Source organism: Syngnathus scovelli, chromosome 3, assembly GCF_024217435.2.
Source record: "Syngnathus scovelli strain Florida chromosome 3, RoL_Ssco_1.2, whole genome shotgun sequence".
NCBI classification, from domain to species: Eukaryota; Metazoa; Chordata; class Actinopteri; order Syngnathiformes; family Syngnathidae; genus Syngnathus; species Syngnathus scovelli.
This window is the reverse complement of record NC_090849.1, coordinates 18,712,419-18,732,070: the sequence shown is the minus strand read 5'-3', so window position 1 is coordinate 18,732,070 and position 19,652 is coordinate 18,712,419. Positions and strand designations below refer to the sequence as shown.

Here is a 19,652-nt window from a genome sequence, read left to right as displayed (position 1 = left end):
AATCAGTAATGAAAAAAATGATTATTCTAAAAGGCTATTTTCTGCTACCTCTTACCTGTCTCGAAAAAAATCAAAATGGAACAAAGAGGCCTGCATTAGACAGATGGTTCTATTTTTAGCTACCAGTACAATTCACAGTCACTCTTGCACCGAGTCTTTGCCTGAGTGAGCTTGGAACACAGCATCGAAAATCATCCCAAAACACATTGAAGCTACTGTCGGTGGCACTTAAAAGAACACCACAGAAGGTAGGGGAGGCAATGCATAAAAAACAGGTACACACACACACACACACAAGATGGATGCCAGAATGAGCAAGATAATGACAACACAAAGTTAAAATGATGTTGCCTATATCAATACAGTAAACGCTTGATGTCCTCAGCAGACCTCACGAGGCCTCATCTCAGCATGCAATAGAAATATCGTTAGGGTATCACATTTACTTTTCCTTTGGGCTGTTTTTTGCAAGAAGAGGAAGATGAATCTGTGGCTTTAGTAAGTGGTCAGGATCCTCGTAGTGTTGTTACTTGTTATCATAGTCAAGATAGAATCTTGGCGATAGGCTGAAATAAGGTCTACCATTAAATGAAATAAAAATAGAGAGCTAATAGAAAAGTAAGATTATCTCAATCAAATTAACATTGAGAAGAGAGAAATGACTGCAGGAACATAACATGATGAGTCACCGCTCAAGCCGACAATTTCGCGCCAAGCAAATTCCATTTACCTACAGACATGTTGCTGCACATCTGTCCACCCTAAGGCGTGGTTTTTAGCAGCAAATTATATCGCGAGTGGTGAGCATTAATGTTCAAGGGGTAGATCATTAGGAGCAGACGCAACCTCACTGTCTGCATCGTCGCCACCGTGTCTTTCAAGCGTGGCGGCAAACTAGAACAAATGAATGCAAATGTATGCATGCCTCTGATCAGTGCATGTTGCTATGTGGAAGCAACACTATATTTTTTTTCAGTAGTTGATGTCTGTGTATTAATCATTTATATAAAAAAAAAGTTAAGAAGGTTAAGCAAAACTCAGGAAGTCAGTTCAAAAATCTCAGTACATAAGATTTTGTAAAAAGTGTACAGTACAGCACAGCACAGCACAAGCAAAATGTGTCATTTCAACAACTGAAGTAGTCTCTAAAAACAATTTTAGCAAGCCCGTCCTGATATGTGCTCATAGAGAAATGCTGCGGACTTACCCTGACGACAACTGAAAAGTGCAAAAGGGGAAGCGTGCAAAATGGCGCATGCCGGATGTGAGAAGTGACAGTAGGCACCTCCACTGCACGGCGCCCACTGCTTTTTAATGAAACTAAGCCGTGATGCAGATCCTCTTAAATATTATCCATCCTCATATTCCTAGAAGCTGAAAAGTACAGTGGCTCAAAGATCAACCTTATCAAATAATGCATTTCTTTGGCCAATATAAAGTCTTCAAATTGAGCCTTGAACATAAAATTTCAGACAAACCACAAGAATTAACAGGAAGTGACATCTGCACATACTCCTTCCATAAACTACACACACAAACACACATGCAACTTTTCTTTTTAACGCAAGCACCGTGTACCACACTTTTAGGTTCTGATTTGAATTTCAAACAAGAACCCGTACACCTGCAAACATAGTGAAGACAAACTCGATTGAAAATTGATGGATGAATCTCTTTGCCATATGAGTGAAAACAAAAATGGAAAAGCCCATGGAGGGAATTCTGAAAACAAATAAACAAGGAAACTATCATCCCAGAGATTATGGCATTAAAAATCCCTCTCCCACATCCCAAATCCGGCCGGCCATATGAAACATTTGCCCATGTAAGCTGCAAGGTAGGCAGACCCCCATCCAGCCTAGCTCCTGACCCACTTCGCAAGCAGGTTAAGGATTAACCATGTAGCAAGTCGTCGCAAGCTGGAAAAGACTTGAATGGTGCGAGGCATCCTCCTTCAAGCCTCTCAGTTGACTCGTTCATGCATCTTCACTGGGGAGTGTGCGTGTGTGTTGAATCAAAGGAGCACACTCAGTCAGAGAGAGTGAGTGTCAGGAGTGCCGCCTGTGAGCTTTGGAAAACTCGGTCGGCTCGGGCGAGATGTAGGTCGGCAAATGCAGCGAGGAAGGGTGGGAATAGAAAATGAAAGTGTGAAGAGAGGGTTCACAAGAACAAATCCCTTCGACGGATTACTGAGCATCAGCTTGACAGAACCTGAGTGGCTCCGGCTCCAGCTTGTCACCAACTTTGCAGCAGATGAAATCTCCCAAGTATGTTCAAGTACAACTATTGTACACGTTCAGATTTTTAACATCTTAAATGATTTTTATAGAATGTGACAGATCCTTGCTTCAATGACAATCACAATCATTTACAATCATAAGAGTCACGTTTGTGAATAATATGACAAACTCAGTGTCAACAAAGCACAACTCACCACGGTGAGGTACGTCGTGGTTGAGGCGTTGGAGTTTGACCGTCTGTGATAATAGCCATAGTTGCCACTGAAGTTTCGCCTGATCTCGGCAGATGAATGCCTGGAACAAAAAAAAAAAAAGTAGACTCTCAAATGACGTGTTCAGACACACATCCGACATTGTTGAAACTACATTTTAGGCATATATCAAGCAACAGGCACGTCATGGGACTTAATGAGTGCTACAACTCCAGCACCACCATTGTTCCCACTCACATTAGTTTGAATTGCTCATCCATGGTGATTCCATTCACACTATTGTTCCCTCCATACTACAGAAGCACAACTCAGTGGAGGCTTTGTCGCGTTGGCACCCCGTGGAATAAATATGGGGTACTGATTTAAGAGTCGGGCTGTGGCAGAAAATCGACATGACGTTACAATGGAAGGTTAAATTCAAAGACAGTTGGAAGATACAGTGGGTGTTCATGCGCGCTTAGTTGCGTGTTTGCAATGCCAAAAAGTGGGTAGGCTAAAGAGTGAAAAGAAGAAACCATTGAGGAAGTTTCTTGCAGCTCACCTCAATGCTTCCCAAACAGAGAGACATGAATATTTATTTAGGAAAATTACAACAGCCTGGAGGTAACCCTGCATCATGTGATCAATTGTGTTCTAACTTTGGAGTTTCCACTTTATGTGGGTCTATTTTATTTTCTAAACACATTAAAAGCAGCCACTTGGGAGGGGGGGGGATGTTGACTTTTTATTCAAGTGGAAGGGATCAGAGGTAAACAGATTGTGTTTCATCTTAGACGCTCTAGTGTAAATGTGACACACCTTCCATTTACAAACAACGTCAAGTGTTATGTGAGTAAAGACACGATATACCTGGAAGGTAGGGGACATGTTCGGGTCAGTGAGCTGCATCTAGTTTTCAGGGCAAAGTCCAACACTAGAGCTTCCTTTTATGTAATCAACACTACTCTGCCAGTCATTAGAGAGCCACAAATTAATATAGGTAAGGAGCATTAAAAATAAAGAACAACAGACGTTTTAAACACGGGTTAGGTCATGGGTCTGAATGTCTTCTTCGCTCAACATCACGCCAAACACTCATACACCGAAGCCTTTATGATCATTTTTATTGCCTGTAGTCTATAGGTTATATTTGAGATGAGGATGATGGCTTCATTATCTTGACCTAAATGAAATAGATCATTTACAAAAAGTCTCAAAAAGAAAAGGCAGACAGCATCTGGATTGCAAGACTGGAATGCTCACTTTTATGCAGCAACTGAGCCAACACAAAAGAAAAACATAACATTTTTCTCCGACCCCGAGAGAGTATTGACCTATGACTGTATTAATATTATACGTGTAACAATTCAAGCCTTGTAAAACGTTTTTAACACTCTACTTCTAAAGGGGCAAGCCCTAATCCTAAAACCACAAAGCACACTACAAATATTCTGCCTATATACTGTACATTCCACTACACTAAGCAGGAAAAAAACAACAAAAAATCCCTTCCATATCCATGTCACTACAAGCCCTGAACAACTGAATATAAAAGTATCATTTGCATGTGCACGAGCATACTCGCAAGCACACCCACTGCGGTTGGTCGCCTGCTACCATTCAAAACACAAAGCGCCTGGCTATAAAAAGAGAAGGCAAGTAAAACAGTAATCAGGCCTTGCCAGCAGCACACAGGCATTATTTCATCACAGCACACAAGCAGCCTGTGACTATTGTCTTCTTTGGACCCGGCCGTCCTTTTGCTAGAAAAAAAAAAATCGGGGTAGGATTTAGGTGCTCTGCTAATTTTGCTCAGTAAAATGTTGGATAAAAATGTTAACGTATCATATTTGAGTATGAAGACACCGTTCGTGCAGTTGTGAAGAAACAATCACGATATGAAGAGTTATGTGTTGTATTCCGCTGTGTCAGCCCAGTCTGGGACGTCAGGGTCTTTGATCCCGTGAATGACCGCTAAGTCATTTCCCAGCCGGCTCTCCCTTTCAGCTTGACGCTGTCGTCCCAAAATAAAACCCCAGCGCAGCCAAGCAGTGGTGCATTGGCAACTCAGGCTGCAACAGTGAGAGAGATGTCCAAAATTGTTTTGTTTTGGGTTTTTTAACAAACTAACTTTAATGACAGGACAACTGGACAACTAATGATTAAGTCAGGAAAGAGTCACACCCTGAAAAAAAGACCACTGAGAGTCACTTTACTGTCCTGGAAAACAATAATCATGTAACATCATGACCAAAAAATTGTATTGCCGCAGTTTACGATCCATGTTCCAAAATAATAGTAAGTGACAAAAAACATGTTGCGAAATAACAGTATCCTTTGAACCAGCCTGTGGAATCAAAAACATCATAAGTCCAAAAACAAAACACAAAGTGGTAAAAACAAAACTTGGGACAGATTCACAAACAGAAACAGATACAAAAACTGACAAAGACAGAAAGAAAGCAGGATACTAAACACAAGAAAACTGACAAGACAGCGACAAGATACGAGTGGCTGAGGGAGCAAAATGAACAAAAAAAAACAAATGAGATAGACATGTCCATAATGGCTAAGATGTACTTATTCAAATCCTGTATTTACTCGCTTTCCTAGAACCTGCTCCCAAGTTGTTTGGCTCCCCCAATAGCAACTAATTTTTTCTTGTGTCACGCTTGCAGGCCTGCACTTGCTGTGTGTGCACATGGTGTGTTTTTGTCAGCACTTCTGCAATCGTTGCGCAAGTCTTCCTGAATATGTGACAATCCCCCCCACACACACGCCCCCCCGATACCCCATCATCACACATTTTACCAACTCTTACTGACACATTCTGATTGGATTTCTCAATAGGGAACTCTGCTCTTGATTATCTCTCTTCATATAGTGATACATCAGCTGGGAAAGTTTCATGCCAGAATGGAGTGATGGAATTTAACGCTTCAGGGCATGTGAGGTTTGTCAGACAAAGTTTGATCCATTTGTTAAAAAACTAAATTCCATGCACAGTGAGTGGCACAAGTGTGCCAATTTTATGGAGGAGGTTGCTGGCAGGGAGGTTGATCACGTGGTGTTAGCACATAGAGACAGAAACTATGAGTCTTCCGAACACAGCTCGCCCTCCCCAAAAAAGACCACCTCCCGTCTTCTGGTCCAAAGAGGAAGTGGAAGAATAACAGAGTGTGGTGTGGCGTTGACTTCAAGAGGATTGTGGTGGCGGGATGCCCCCGCTGTGTGTCTCATCCTATCATATGTCTCCAGACTTTAATGGGCCGTGCTGCTATCAGCTCCATCGCGCTTCAGCTTCCTGCCAGGGGCAGGCACGCACAAACACAGGAGTAAGCCCAAGTGACCAAAACAAATCTTACTGCCAAGATGATTTCAATTCTTAATACGTTTTTGGGGGGCTTTTTTGTTAGTCCGAGCAAATCCCATGTAACTCAATCCGGACCACCCCCGGTCACTTAAAAATTATTGAACGGTAGAGGCCCCGCATCCACAGCTGTCCTCACACCTGCTACCATATGGTCATGATAACCACCATGCTACTTCTCTTCATGGACAACTTCTTCTTTCTGCATTCTTTTTGCTTACAATGGGGAAAAAAATCATTTTGTGGTGGAAAAGTGAAGTGAAACCGGAGCAGCACTATGTACAGGATTTCCTCCTCAAGCACTGTTGGAGACTCTGGATTCATTTTGTACCAAGAGACACATCCTCCATATGGGTGGGATTCATGTTAAACATTAGTTGTGCTGATTTGTCATTTTAGAGTAGAGGTGGTGGACTAGCATCAAGTTAGTTAACGGATAAGATGCTATACGCTAAAACCTATGCGAGGCTTGTTTTAACTGATACTTTCACAAATCTTTCCTGTTTGCATTTGACATCTGCCTCCAGAAGATAATGTGCCGTTTGTTATGTGAAGAAAGGGGTTTTATGGACCTTTGTGTAACCTGGCAACCCACTACTAGGCTGTGAAGCGGAGCGCAGAAGCCACGCTGTGAAGCAAGTGTCATGGAGGGAGTGCCTAAAATGATCGCATTTTGATTCAAGGATTATTTTCAATACGATCAGGAAAAAAGAAAAGTGTCTTAAATTATTACTTGGTAATGACTATTTGACTTAGTATTTGAAATATAGTGGGGGCTTGAGACTTAATTGCAACTTGTACATATATGACTTACGCCCACCTTTATACTAGCCTGAGTCAACAAATGGGTGCAACTCAGCAATGGAAAGTATTTTCACCTTTGGTTGCATTTTAAATTATTCTCTTTTTTATATTATAAAAAAATTAAAAAATTAAAATAAATGTTCAAACATTTTCCGCACATTGAAGGCCAAATGTCCATTCCTGTGCAGTGCATTTTTTGTTTTTACTTTTATCATAAAACAGCACAACTCTCCGCATATACAAAATGTCACTATACTGTCAATTGCTTATTTAATTGCAATGAGGGAGATCATGTCACTATCAATGAGCATATCATTGGCGTGCGTCCTTGGGCCTCACGGCACCCTGCAAGCAGCTGCTCTGCTGGCTCATCAGTGGATTCAGACAGCGGCCCAAAAATCCCTTACATCCCCATCCAGCTGAGCTCAGCGCTGCACAGCAAAGCAACATCCTTGATGTGTCATGGATTATGAAAAAAATAAATAAAAATCACTGTGCAACATTCCCTCTGGAATGGATAAAGGATTTGACATAAAGATGAAAACAGTGGCATGTGATATGGGGACTATTTGCTATTTGGATTCAATTCTACAACTGAACACCACAGGAACTGGTATTATTAAAAAAATAACCAACACATGCTCATAATAACATTTGTTCAATTATTGTGTGATAGATCTCGTTTGACCCTCAGTTGAAGGGGGTTGGAGTTGAAGGTTCAAATGGCAAAAGGGCGAATAGGGACAATGCACAGGATTGAAAAATGTTACAGTAAGCACTTTGCTTACTCTGCATCTTTCACATTGGACGACTACGTTGCAAAAGTGGAATGTGCAAACCTCTGCCAAGGCTGAACAATCATAATTGGGATCAGCACCAAACAGGACACATTCGTAGAGGCAAACCTTCCTATGCTGGATTTTTTTCCCCATTTAGATGAATGTATAATTCACTGATCAATTAAACGCTGACATAATAACTCTGTGGCAATCTTTTGACAAAATTGCCGCCGTGAAAACAATATAAAACACTTACTCTGTGCATGTGGTGAATGCAGCAGAAACATCCCTCCTTGCGTAACATCACAATTCGGCAAACAGTTCATTCATTTTTGTAATTAGGTGTATTTTGAAACATTTACTAAGTTGAGTAATGCAATGGCTGGGTTTGATACGAATGTAGATTGCGAAACTAGAAAGACTCTAAATCATCCTTAGTTATGCATGGTTGTTTGTCTCTAGAGTCTACATGACCAACGATTGGGAGGCAACCAATTCAGGGTGCACACTGTTTCTCAACTCAAGTCAGCTGGAATAGGTTTCAGCACTCCCATGACAAATAAACCAGATAGAAAAGGAATGAATGAAGCAGCTTATAGTCACAGGGAGTGGAAGTAAATAATTTCCCACTGTATGACAAGATGTACATTCATTCACCTGTGCATCCACATTCTGGATAAATATGTGGCTCAATAAAAATTGGAAAACACTACTTTAAAACCATCACGTGCCTCACTACAAAAACAGGGAAGCGTCACATGCATTGACAGTTATTCACAGGAAGCTCCCGTTAGGCTCTTTTAATGAGTTAGCGTTGAGCATAAGACACAATGGACTTCCATGTACAGTAGTAACTTCCTCTACACCTGCAGGAACTATGAGCACATGCCTTCTCATATAGATTACAGCATAATCACTTGTGTGGCACACCGCAGGATATAATGGTAGTGCGTGGATCTGTTCACCGGAATACAGTCGTAACGCATGGAGTCAATTTTAATAAAGTCGAGTCGAAAAGAGAGAACAAAGCCGATGTAGCAGTAACCTGTTTCCCTTTGAAAATGAGGCTGACTGTTTTCCGTAACAGTTATACAAAAACATAAAATAGTTATTGTTGTTTGTTTTGTTTTGTTTTTACCTGTTGATTTTCAAAGCAAAAGCCCGTCGCTCCGCACTGGTCACAGATGCCATGGGAGACCGGAGGTCGAAAGTCCGAAAAAGAGGGGGGGGGGGGGATGCTGCTCAACCGCTGCCGGTCGGTTGTCTTCGGTGTGTTGGGCTGAGTTCTGCCTGCCCGTGGCTTCTCTTCTTCACCCGCCCCGGCTGTCACAGAGGCACCGCCTCCGCACTGAAAGAAAAGCTCCGCCGTCGTCAGAATGCGCGCGCTTCTTGATTCCAGAGTCCGGAAGTACGAGTTCGTGGATCTACTTCCTGTCCGGGCGAAAACGTGCCAAAAAAATAAAAGGCAGGCGCGAGAGCCGGAATCGAACTCGCAACCTCTGAACTGTGGGGGGGAAGTGCTAACCAGTACTACAACTTGAATTTATATGCATTAAAAATAAATTATGTGTGTCGTCTATAGCCTTATTTAAGTAATAGTAGTAGTTTGAGAATTTTTGTTTAATAATTACTTGACTACATTTAAACATTTAAATTGTCCTCTATCAATTTTACACAAATGTGGTTTAAATGTTTATATATTTAATTTTTAAACTGCTGCTTACTGCAGCCGAGCTAACAAAGAAAGGTCTATTAGGGCCCTCTTGTGATTATTCTTAGTTATTACATCCATCATATACATATATAAAATGTAAATTTTACATACACATATATGTGTGTGTATGTAAAATTTACTCAATGAAGGTCATTTTTTGATTTACCTTTATAACGCATTATTCTTGACGTTTTTAGCTTGGTTTTATCACCTGGACCTTCCTTCGTTGTGTGAGCCGGACTCTTAAACGTACTGCACACTGCCACAACCTGTTAACTGAGCAGACAGAGCCACTATTTTTTATTAGTTTATTAGTTTTAGTTTTATTACTGTTTGGATTTCTGTATGACTCAGCGGGTGTTGGGTATTTTCCCCCTCTGTATACGTTATTTTTGTCTTTTTAACCAAATAGGAACCTTCATCTTTGGTGATATTATTAGCCGGACTGTCAACCACGCTGTACACTGTTACCTCCTGACGTCATACGCTCCGATACTTTTCTAGTAAAAATAGGAGTAACTCCGATTGCCGGTGTGATTAGTGCTGCATCAGGTAATCGTTTTGCCTTGCTTTGTAAACTGATAGAAGAGTAGCTAGTGTGCAGTCATTGTAAATTTGAGAGGAACGTAGGGATGAATCGTGCTAGCTTATCAAAAAAAATCAAATAAAAGAGGGTGAATATTATTAAAACCTAAAATCTTTTTGATTGTTTTTATAATCTTTGATTTACCCCACGACAGACAGACAGACAGACAGACAGACAGATAGATAGATAGATAGATAGATAGATAGATAGATAGATAGATAGATAGATAGATAGATAGATAGATAGATAGATTTCCTTTCTTATGTAGCTAAATAATGAAACCAAAATATCTTCCTTCATAGTGATGCAGTCAGTGTAGTTCCATTAATCTCACTGACAATTAGAAGTTAAGATAATAAATTGTGGAAAAAAAGGCCAGTTACTTGTGTTACTGCGTCTCATGTCGTGTATCAATGAAGGATCTAGTGAGTGTATTGTCTTTGTGTTGATTCAATAGATCATTCTGTCTGTTGCCCAATGGTTTGAACGGGATGGAGGATGAGGACGATTGCCCAGAATTGGTGCCAATTGACGTGCAGTCTGGTACACCTGCAGAGCAGATCCCTGTCACCATCATCACTGGCTATCTTGGTGAGGCATGCACCTGCATCGTGCATTCTATTTCTGTCCATGCAGTCACTTAGTCAGAACAAGAGCAGAGGAGTGAACATTTGTCACAAATATTTAGAATTCTATTTATGCTACTTAATTCCCATAATCTTCCATTGTAGATTTCCAGCTTTGGAAAAAAATAATTTTGCTGCCCGATTACTGTATTTCAAGCCAGGGTTAATATTTGTTCTTTTGTAGGTGCTGGAAAGACCACCCTCTTGAATTACATCTTAACAGAACAACACAACAAGCGGATTGCAGTCATACTGAATGAATTCGGTGAAGGTAAAGCTCGTGTTGATAATGCTGACTCTGGGTTCCCGGTTTAGTAGTTTTCCACCGGAGGGCAGCATAGCTGCACCTATGATGGCCAAGGGTAATGCAAAACATTAATCACAGTTGTGATCAAAATCATTAAAAAAAAAAAAAACTCATTCAAAAGTCTTCTGGGTCCAATTAACTGAATTTCTATTTGTATTAATTGAGTTACAGTATTTAGTGGATTTATTCAGTCTCTTTGAAAAGCATTTTGCATGACTATGCGATGTATTTTTGTCTCTTTTTTTTTGCTCATGTTCCAAGTTACCTTATGACATTCCTTTTCCCTCATTCATGAACTGCGTTTACTCTCTTACAGGAAGCGCACTTGAGAAGTCCCTTGCCGTGAGCCATGCTGGAGAACTTTACGAGGAGTGGCTAGAGTTGAGGAATGGCTGCCTCTGTTGCTCTGTCAAGTGTGTCCATTGTTGAGATTCTGTGCCAAGTTATTGATTTTTTTTTTTAACATTTCTTTGGATCTTGCTACAGTTTACATTTTCATTTTCAGGGACAATGGGCTCAAAGCCATCGAGAACCTGATGGAGAAGAAGGGCAAGTTTGACTATATCCTCTTAGAAACCACGGGACTTGCTGACCCAGGTAACCATAATTGCCATTATTATATTGGGTTGGGTGGGGGGGTGACTTCCGAGTGAACCTTGGAGGAAAAATCACTCTCAATAGCCCCCCACAGACGCACATGATTGGTCAAGCTGTAATAATAATGATGATATAATGATAAGACACCAATCCTGTAATTGGACCTTTGCTGACTTGAACTGGAGCTGAACTGTCCAAATTTGACCTTTTTAATTATGTGTGTATAAGTCTAGCACCAACTGAGCCTGGTGCTGAAGTGATAGGAGGTGTCAGGGAGGGTGGACACATTGCCGTCTTCAATCCTTTTGACATGTTATTAGAGCAGACAAGCTTGTTATCTACTGCCCATGGCCCTGCCGCTGCTGTCAATCATAACGGCAACTTTAGGGGAGGGGTCGCCCCTCCATCAAGAGAAGGGTCGGATGACTTGCACGAAACGTGTCACTCAAACACTTTGTTTTCATTACACGGCCATCAAATAGTTACAATTGCTCTCTATTCCAATCTGGCTGTTTGACAAAAGTGCATTATGCGAACAAGATGTGGCTGCCACAGTAACACGGAGACCTGTGATGACTTCTTGGATAGGAAGATGGGAGCAAAGTATGCGTAGCAGCTAAGCTGGAGATAAACAATCAAAAGCCTTGGATAATGACAGCTGCCTCTAAGAACTGGCTTGAAACTTAAATGCTGAATGTGTTTTTTTTTTAATAATACTCTTGTTTGTAGCTCAAAGTGCCATAATTTAATTTTGTGCTGAACATAATTTTGTCTTGTTGAAATTAGCTTATTTGTAGGATCTGTTTCACATCTGAACATAAGATTTCATTTGTCATCCAGGTGCCGTGGCTTCCATGTTTTGGGTCGACGCAGAGCTCGGCAGTGACATCTATCTGGACGGTTAGTGAGTTCATTTCATCTTAGCTGCCAGTCGTTGATGGCTCCATATAAGTTGCATGTTAAAAGAAATATTAGTGTTACCAACACTAAATTACATTCAAACTAGTATTTCTGATATTAAGGCTTAAAATTCAAACAAAGCACAGATTTTTTTAAACATTCTTTGTTTTCACACAAATTAAAAGAACATTGTGTGCAATTTTTATAAGAAAGTCCTAAATGTAAGACATTCAACTCTGAAAGTTAAAGGTTGTGCATGGAAAAGTAATTTCAAAACATTACTGCAGGGAGTGGCTAATGTGTACCCAAATGGTACCTAGTATTTTGTGGGGATGACATATTTTGTTTGCTTTTGTTTTGTTTTGTGGACATGAAGCCAATGCTCAGCTGTCCGCTGTGTTGTTTCAGGGCAGTTGACCAAATGTCAAATTTGCTGAGAGAAAAACGTCTCCCCCTGTCTTATGTCAACACAACAGACTAACACCAAAAGGCTGCATGCAATTTAGTCAAGAATGTGCACAAATTGTCAGAATTTTTTTTTTTTGCGCCTCATCATCTTGTTTCTCTCAGGCATTGTGACCGTCATTGACGCCAAGTATGGACTCCAGGTATGCTATTGCATGAACATTCATTGAATAAAGGCTTTAATGTAAATCACAAGAATTGGGATATTCTGTAAATGTGTGATAGGGATTAAATGTGCAACTTTATCCACAAATCTCTCCTAAAATGAGATTTTCATTGATTTAATGCCTTCAGTGTGTTCCCATTAATTACAATAAATTTAAATAATTAATTAATAGATCAGGATAAAAAAAAAATGTTTTGTTAAATGAAAATCACTCAATCAATCATCAGCTCATTCCGTTTTTTCCTCACAGTTAAAGCATTTTTTTTTTTTAAATAATAGAATCACCACATTGCCCTTAATGAAACATAAAACATCACCTCACACACCAGGGAGACGCACCTAGAGTGTGAGAAAACCGTTTTTATTTCAAGATGGAACGGCAAAACACGCCTGTTTCTAATGCAATACTTATCATGCGCATTCAAATAGTGTTCCTTTTAAGCCTGATTAAAGATGCTAAACCCACAAAATTCAAAGTTTGCAAGTGCAGAGCAATAGATAGCACACAATAGCAGTATCACATGAAGACACACACATCCTACGCTCCCGAGGGCATTTAGAAAGAACAGGACAAGTGACACCTGCATAATGAGCTCTATTGCAAAGGTGTCGAGCCTGCCCAAGTGACAACTTTGGTGGAGGAGGCCAGATCCCAGTGAGGAGAACTTCCAGTGAAGCAGTCATTCCAACATAGCTCTCCCTTCATATGCTCTGCAGAATATCCTAATATCCAAAGTCTTTTGACCCAACTATTGCAACACACAAAACACTTTTCAATGTATTTTGTTACATTTCCTTTGGCTTGCAGAAATGTATATATGACATATATACCTACTAGTCCGCTTCTTTTTTTGTAGCATCTAACAGAGGAAAAACCTGATGGACTTGTGAATGAGGCAGAAAGGTTAGTTATTTTTTTATGTTAATTTTTATATCCTAAATAGACAACTTTATATATTTTGTGATAATGAGTGGGATTCTCACCACCCATCTTGAGAGTTTGAACAATGTGTTGGACTTGATGTCACAAAAGCTCAGCAAGTCTTGCAAGACCTGCAGTGTAATTCTAGCCTAATAATTTTGCTGTACTAGTAAATCTTGTATTTTGTATCTTTTGTAGGCAGATTGCACTCGCAGACCTGACAATTATCAACAAGACTGATCTGGTAAAGGAGACGGAACTTGTTCAACTCCGAGATGCTGTCAGGTAAGATCTTTGTGTTCTTCACCATGATGTGGGGACATGTTGAAAATGATGGATGTGGTGGTAGAAGGAATAACAATTGCTGCTCCCACCCCCAGGTCAATAAACGGTGTGGCGAAGATCCTGGAAACCCAAAGATCAAGGTAGTTAGCGCTGTCGTGCTCACAGCGGGGTCTTATTTTTATCGTGAGATTGTAAAGCGTCTCTGCGGGCCGCCCTCTTTGCTTTGTTTATAAAGTGTGGCAGATGAACTCTACATGCTGCCCCTGCTCAGATCTTCATATCAAAGATGAAGGGGCGTAGGCGTGACATTGCGTCAGAGGGCCTGCCTCCTCTTCCTTCTCACGCACACTCACATGATGAAAACATTCACAAAGCACTGCATCCGTGCAGACGTGCACGGGTGTCCAGTTACCCAGGATGCTTTGCTCTCCTTGACCCGGGGTCTTCCTGCCAACGGGGATTGGGTGTGCGTTTACATTTGCCGAGACTCTGTTGGCTTGTTATTGGACCCAGGTAGCACCTGGCTGACACAAGCAGCGTCTACCAAAGGTTGGGGAGTGTGTGTGTTTGTCCACCCCCACCACCAAAGTTCAATCAAGGGCAAGAAGATAAAAGGGGCCACGCAGCGAGGGGTTAATCAGAAAAACTTGTCATAAATCGATATATTTTCGCGTCACTTTCAGGCAACAAAAGTTTTCATTTCTGCCTTAGGCTTAACCCACAGTGTCTCTAAAGGGATGAGAAAATGCCACAAAAAAAGTCTTAATTTGATTTTCTTCCATAGGGTGTCCCTCTCAGAAGTTCTTGACCTTCATGCTTTTGACTGTAAGGATGGAGCAAAGTGAGTTTTACCATACACACCTTACAAGAATAAACTCATCATACACAAGAATAAGTGTTAACTTTTATACGAACACATTTTGGTCATTCATAAAATTAATATGAAAAGAAGCCAACATTTTACAGAAAATAAAACTACTAAATTGTCAAATTTTTGGTAAAGTCAGATTTTTTAATCCTCTTTAATTTGATTTGCAGGTGTGTCTGGTGAGCGTAAACTCCCGTGTTATTTGTTATTGTACCGGTTGCTAGCTTACGGCGATAGCAGTGTTCTGCCTCGACGGGCTTTTGTTAGCCGTCCATCCGAAACGTGTAGCCAACGGTCTTTGACAGTGTTGCTCGCCGTGTTTCTTTTTAATTAACAGACTCTTTTATTGTGCGCCCCCCAGCCCACCCCAGGGTGGTCATCATATTGTGTCCCCCTTCTCCCCTCTGGTAGAATGTCATTGTCATGAATAGAGTGAGTGTTCATCCCTTCATGTGAATGAAACGGGCCACGGCGTTAAAGCTCTCTTACATGCCCTCGCTCAGTGTGTGTGAGGCCAGCTGCAGAGGATTAGAGCCGTGTGTGTCCGCCGGCTCCCGAGGAGTCCCCCTTGTCCCAACAGATAGCTCCTTTCCCCCTCGCCTTTGAGAGTCGGGGAAAGAGGGGGGCTCCTCCCCTCCCCAGAGCCCACGCTGGCTGTTTGAAGCGGGCCCCCCTGCCGCTCCGCTTGTGTGGCACTAACTAACAGCGCATCGGGCTCAAACCGCTGGGCACAACATTTAGCCTCCTTGTGAGGTCAGCTGGACTGGGAGGGGGGGGGGAACAATAGGCCGAGTTTGTTTGCTGGCTGCAGTGAACGTTTTGTAGGCTTTAATTGCCATTTCTAAAGTTTTCACAAGTCCATTGAGCGGTGGTGGTGTTAAGCATTGATTATACCGCAGGATGGGGGACATACACCAAGAATGATTCCTTGTAATCTTTAGAGCCAGTTTACATACGCACAGTGTTTATATTAAAAGGGAGGACATTGTGTTGGGTTGGCTCAGGATGGGCGATTATCGATTCCAGATATCTTATCGGTGCCGATATCAGCCTTATTTCAAGGTATTGGTACTCGCAACGGCGGACGCCCTTTTGTGTCCGTTTTACGATCAACAATTAGAAATGCCCACGCAGATCCTGCTAATGCTTTGTTTTCAGACTGTTTACGGCGTTTCCATGGAGACTTTTATGCTCTTGCTTGCTTCCACTTTTGGATCCATTGTGGAAAAAAAACTGTTGTCATGCAAACAAATAGCCAAGGCAGTGCCAGTTTGTCTGATAAAAACAAGATTGTATGAATGGATGACAGCAAAAGCCGTCAACGATGAATATCTGCGGTTTCGTTGAGCACATTGGAGGATCTCAGAGTCACGCTCTTACTGTACCTGTAATAAATGTAAGATCTCAAGATCTGAAAAGATCGCATTGAATTCTATTTCTCCTCTTGACAGTCTCGTAGAGAAGCTGCACCTTGTGAAACCAAGCAGACCTCATCTTGACAAGGTATTGTCTCACTCTCCCACCTTATATTTTTTCATCACTCCCTTGGCCTTTGTGTTTTGTTTGCTAATTTCTTTTGACACATCATTTCCTGCAAGATTAAGGGAATGCATTCACCTGGGGGCCCAAAAACTTGTGCCTCGCATCCCCTCGGGCGGCGACACCACGGTGTAAACTCCCTCCCCTGCTTTTTTTTTTTGGGGCGGTGATCAACTTGGAAGCTTTTGATGTTGTTGTTTTTTGTGTTATCTTACACATAGAACCACTTTGAGTCATGCACGACATATTAAGAGTGTTAAAAGTTGGATTTGATCTTTTTACAGTAGCAGATGATATTTAAGTCTACCATTCAATATCAAATTTGTCATATTCCAAATGTATTTCTAAGGCCTTTTTCATCAGGTGTTTTCTTTAGAAATGAGCCTAAATTGCTCATCACCTCAATTTGCCTTCTATTGTTTGATGCCCATTAAGTTTTACCACAGGATGGATGCAGATGAGACGCGTTTGTGTGTGTAAATACCACCATTGTCGTCTGTTTTCTTCACGTTGCCTTTTCCCGCATGAAGCCAAACCCTCCGTCAAGTAATCCCCCAACACAAATGCCACCCCCCCTCCTCAGCCTGTTGCTCTTTTCATGTAAATGAGAAGACTGTTTTGCTGTTGTTATACCAAATGACAAGGAAGTGTGTAACCTTAACACTTTGACACAAAAACAGCAAATATCTGCAAAGTGCCCCTTTAATGCCACGAGGAAGTTTCGAGAGGAGGGTGAGAAATGAGGGACGAGAGCAGGGTGGGCTATTTTGCGCTATTGTTAGTAGGCAGAAGAAGAGAGGTGCCAAGTGGAGTTGTGCTTTTCAACATGGTCGTTAACATTGTCATCATCGTCTTTTGTTTAACCGTCTTAATGGCTTTTTTATTCCACTGTCTTCTGTTAAAAAAAAAAGAAAATGTGTAATGTGTTTTGTATTTAACATGCTTCTATAACTTTTCATCAAAATATTACATTTGTTGGAACAACTTCAACTTCTCAAATTCTGCTTGTATGAGCTGGAAAAAAATACTATACTTTTATTTTTGTTTATTTTTTTTTTTTAAATTTTTTCTCTCAGCAGAATTTATTATGTCTCTTGCTCATGATCTCACGATGTACCTATTATTGTGGCTCGTGTCATTGAATGAAGCAGAAAAGTTGTCATTTGTTTTTAAAATGAATCCTCTCTTGTTGTCAGAGTATTTTAACAGTGACTTTTGAAGTGGCGGGAAGTCTTTCAGAAGATGCTCTGAATCTTTTCATTCAGGTACAAACACATGTTGTGATCCTCTGCTTTGCCTCCCCATTCCCGTTCCCCAATTATCTCGCTCACAATGCGCCTCTTTGAGAAAGTAAATCCTTTCTTTTCTTTTTCTACACATTTTGCAGGATCTCCTCTGGGAAAAGACGCTGAGGAACAAAGAGGGGCAACCCATGACTGTCATCCGCTTAAAGGTACAGTAAAACAAAATAGTTGCCTCAGTGGCAGGCAGCCATCAATAACCCGCACCCTTATTTGTATTCATCAGTCCCGGGCCTCTTTCTTTGGCTGTGGGTTAATCTGTCACCAGTAACATATGACGTGCGTGTTTCTAGGGAATGGTGTCGCTGGCAGCCAAAGCACACCAATTCATGCTGCAGGGGGTCCACGAACTGTATGAGCTGAATGAGACTCCCCAGCTTTGGGAGGAGCAGCCGCGGATCAACCGGCTGGTCTTTATAGGTAGAGAAACAACACGTACCCAAACACACACACTATCACATTGCTTTTCACACATGTTCCCTTGGTAATGTTCACTAAATCCAGCTAATGTATAACATGGTCATTGAAGCATGAGTCTTTGGAACTAACAAGAAGGATCAGGGGGGGAGGTCATTCACATGACATCTTATAGAATCTTTGCCTTTTTTAATGACTGATAGAATGGTGCTTAGTCGATTACAAATAGTGGTAAAAGCACTAGCGTGATAACGATTTCTGTCTGTGCTGACTATCAGGGAGGAACTTGGACAAAGATATTCTCCAACAACAGTTCATCTCCACTGTGCTACAAAGACACAAATAATTTGCTGTGCTTCTCCTGGAAAACAGCCAATTCTACAACCAGTCTTCTGATTTTGGAAAATCAAGAGACAGATTGAGTGTCATGGAGGCACGGAATATAATGAAGGATACCAGAGGTTGGCTAATGGTAATGTAAAGTCCAGAGACTCCAGACGTTTTACTTTGAAAAGTGGCATCTGATTATGCTGATGTTTATATTACAAATGTACTATGCTCATGGGGTATGCAATACAAGTTACAAGTAACAGATTACAAGGCTGTATTTTTAATTGACATTGGAAATTTCACTGTGCAATGAAAGTCATGCATCTGCAACTATTGTTTATCCTCACAATAAACAATTTGATTTAGCATATTTACTCTATTGGTTTTTTTTCTTTCACACAAAATGAATATTTTAAGGACGATTTTATTGTTTTTCACATGACAAACATGACCATTTTAAGGACTATTTTATTGTTTTTCACATGACAAACATATGTATATGTTTATCTACACAAAACAGAATATTTTGCATTAGTTTTTCTTCTGCATAAACATATTTTTTTGTGATTTGTTTTAATCCTAAAATAGTTTATATTTAATATTTGTTTCAATCCTAAAATAGTTTATATTTCATTCATGCCATTGTCTATTCTACTAAAAAGGGAATAAAGCGTACCTATGTGCAGAAGTGAACTTGTTCTTTACTTTTCATCCAGAACATGTGCTTAAATGATTAACAGGTCTGTGCTGACGTGTTGCTGCTTTCGCATTAAATTAAGTCTGTGCACGCCATACTTGATATTTGGTGCCGTTTAAAGTTGCCGTGTTGCTGTCATGTGAGCACCATTAGCCTTGTCTCACATGCGCGCACATACCCTAACGCGCTCAGTTCAGGTGAGGAAGTGGGTGGAGTTTTCCCAGCACTGCTAATTTGCAATGGAGATATCGTTTTTGTTTGTGTTTTGTTTTTTAAGCACATATCCGCTCACTTTGCTTTGATGATAGCTCCCGCTTTATTCAGGTCGGGTTGTAAATCCCCCCGACCAAGCCCTGGGTCGAGCCGAGCGGCACCGTGCAGCTGGGCCGTTTCCTACCCGATTCTGATGCTGATTGACCTCGTTAATAGCGGCCATTGGCTCTTTTCTGCACTTCCCGGCGGGACGTCCCACCACGGCCATTTTCATGGTCACGCCCCCCTGTGGCCATCCCGAGGTGGCAAACTAAACGAACCCACAGGGGAGTGGG

General features: G+C 41.1%; 2 protein-coding genes across 2 annotated transcripts in view; one reads left to right on the top strand and one right to left on the bottom strand.

Moving 5' to 3' along the window:
• Nucleotides 1-8,692, bottom strand: part of dock8 (dedicator of cytokinesis 8) — a 38,967-nt gene extending 30,275 nt beyond the window's left edge. Inside the window, exons 1-2 of the mRNA XM_049716675.2 lie at nucleotides 8,523-8,692; nucleotides 2,435-2,534 (exon numbers count right to left, since the gene is read on the bottom strand). Of these exons, the coding sequence (XP_049572632.1) occupies nucleotides 2,435-2,534; nucleotides 8,523-8,575 (153 nt within the window). The 5' untranslated portion in view covers nucleotides 8,576-8,692. The remainder of the gene's footprint in view (nucleotides 1-2,434; nucleotides 2,535-8,522) is intronic.
• Nucleotides 8,693-9,503: 811 nt separating this feature from the next.
• cbwd (COBW domain containing) lies at nucleotides 9,504-18,777 on the top strand. Its single transcript, XM_049716686.1, has 16 exons — nucleotides 9,504-9,650; nucleotides 10,142-10,275; nucleotides 10,495-10,581; nucleotides 10,934-11,030; nucleotides 11,123-11,214; nucleotides 12,055-12,114; nucleotides 12,685-12,722; nucleotides 13,603-13,649; nucleotides 13,866-13,952; nucleotides 14,048-14,092; nucleotides 14,737-14,793; nucleotides 16,272-16,323; nucleotides 17,556-17,624; nucleotides 17,747-17,812; nucleotides 17,954-18,080; nucleotides 18,356-18,777. Exons 2-16 carry the CDS (start codon nucleotides 10,176-10,178, stop codon nucleotides 18,421-18,423), a joined length of 1,092 nt encoding a protein of 363 aa, XP_049572643.1. The 5' UTR covers nucleotides 9,504-9,650; nucleotides 10,142-10,175; the 3' UTR covers nucleotides 18,424-18,777.
• The last annotated feature ends 875 nt before the right edge of the window (nucleotides 18,778-19,652 follow it).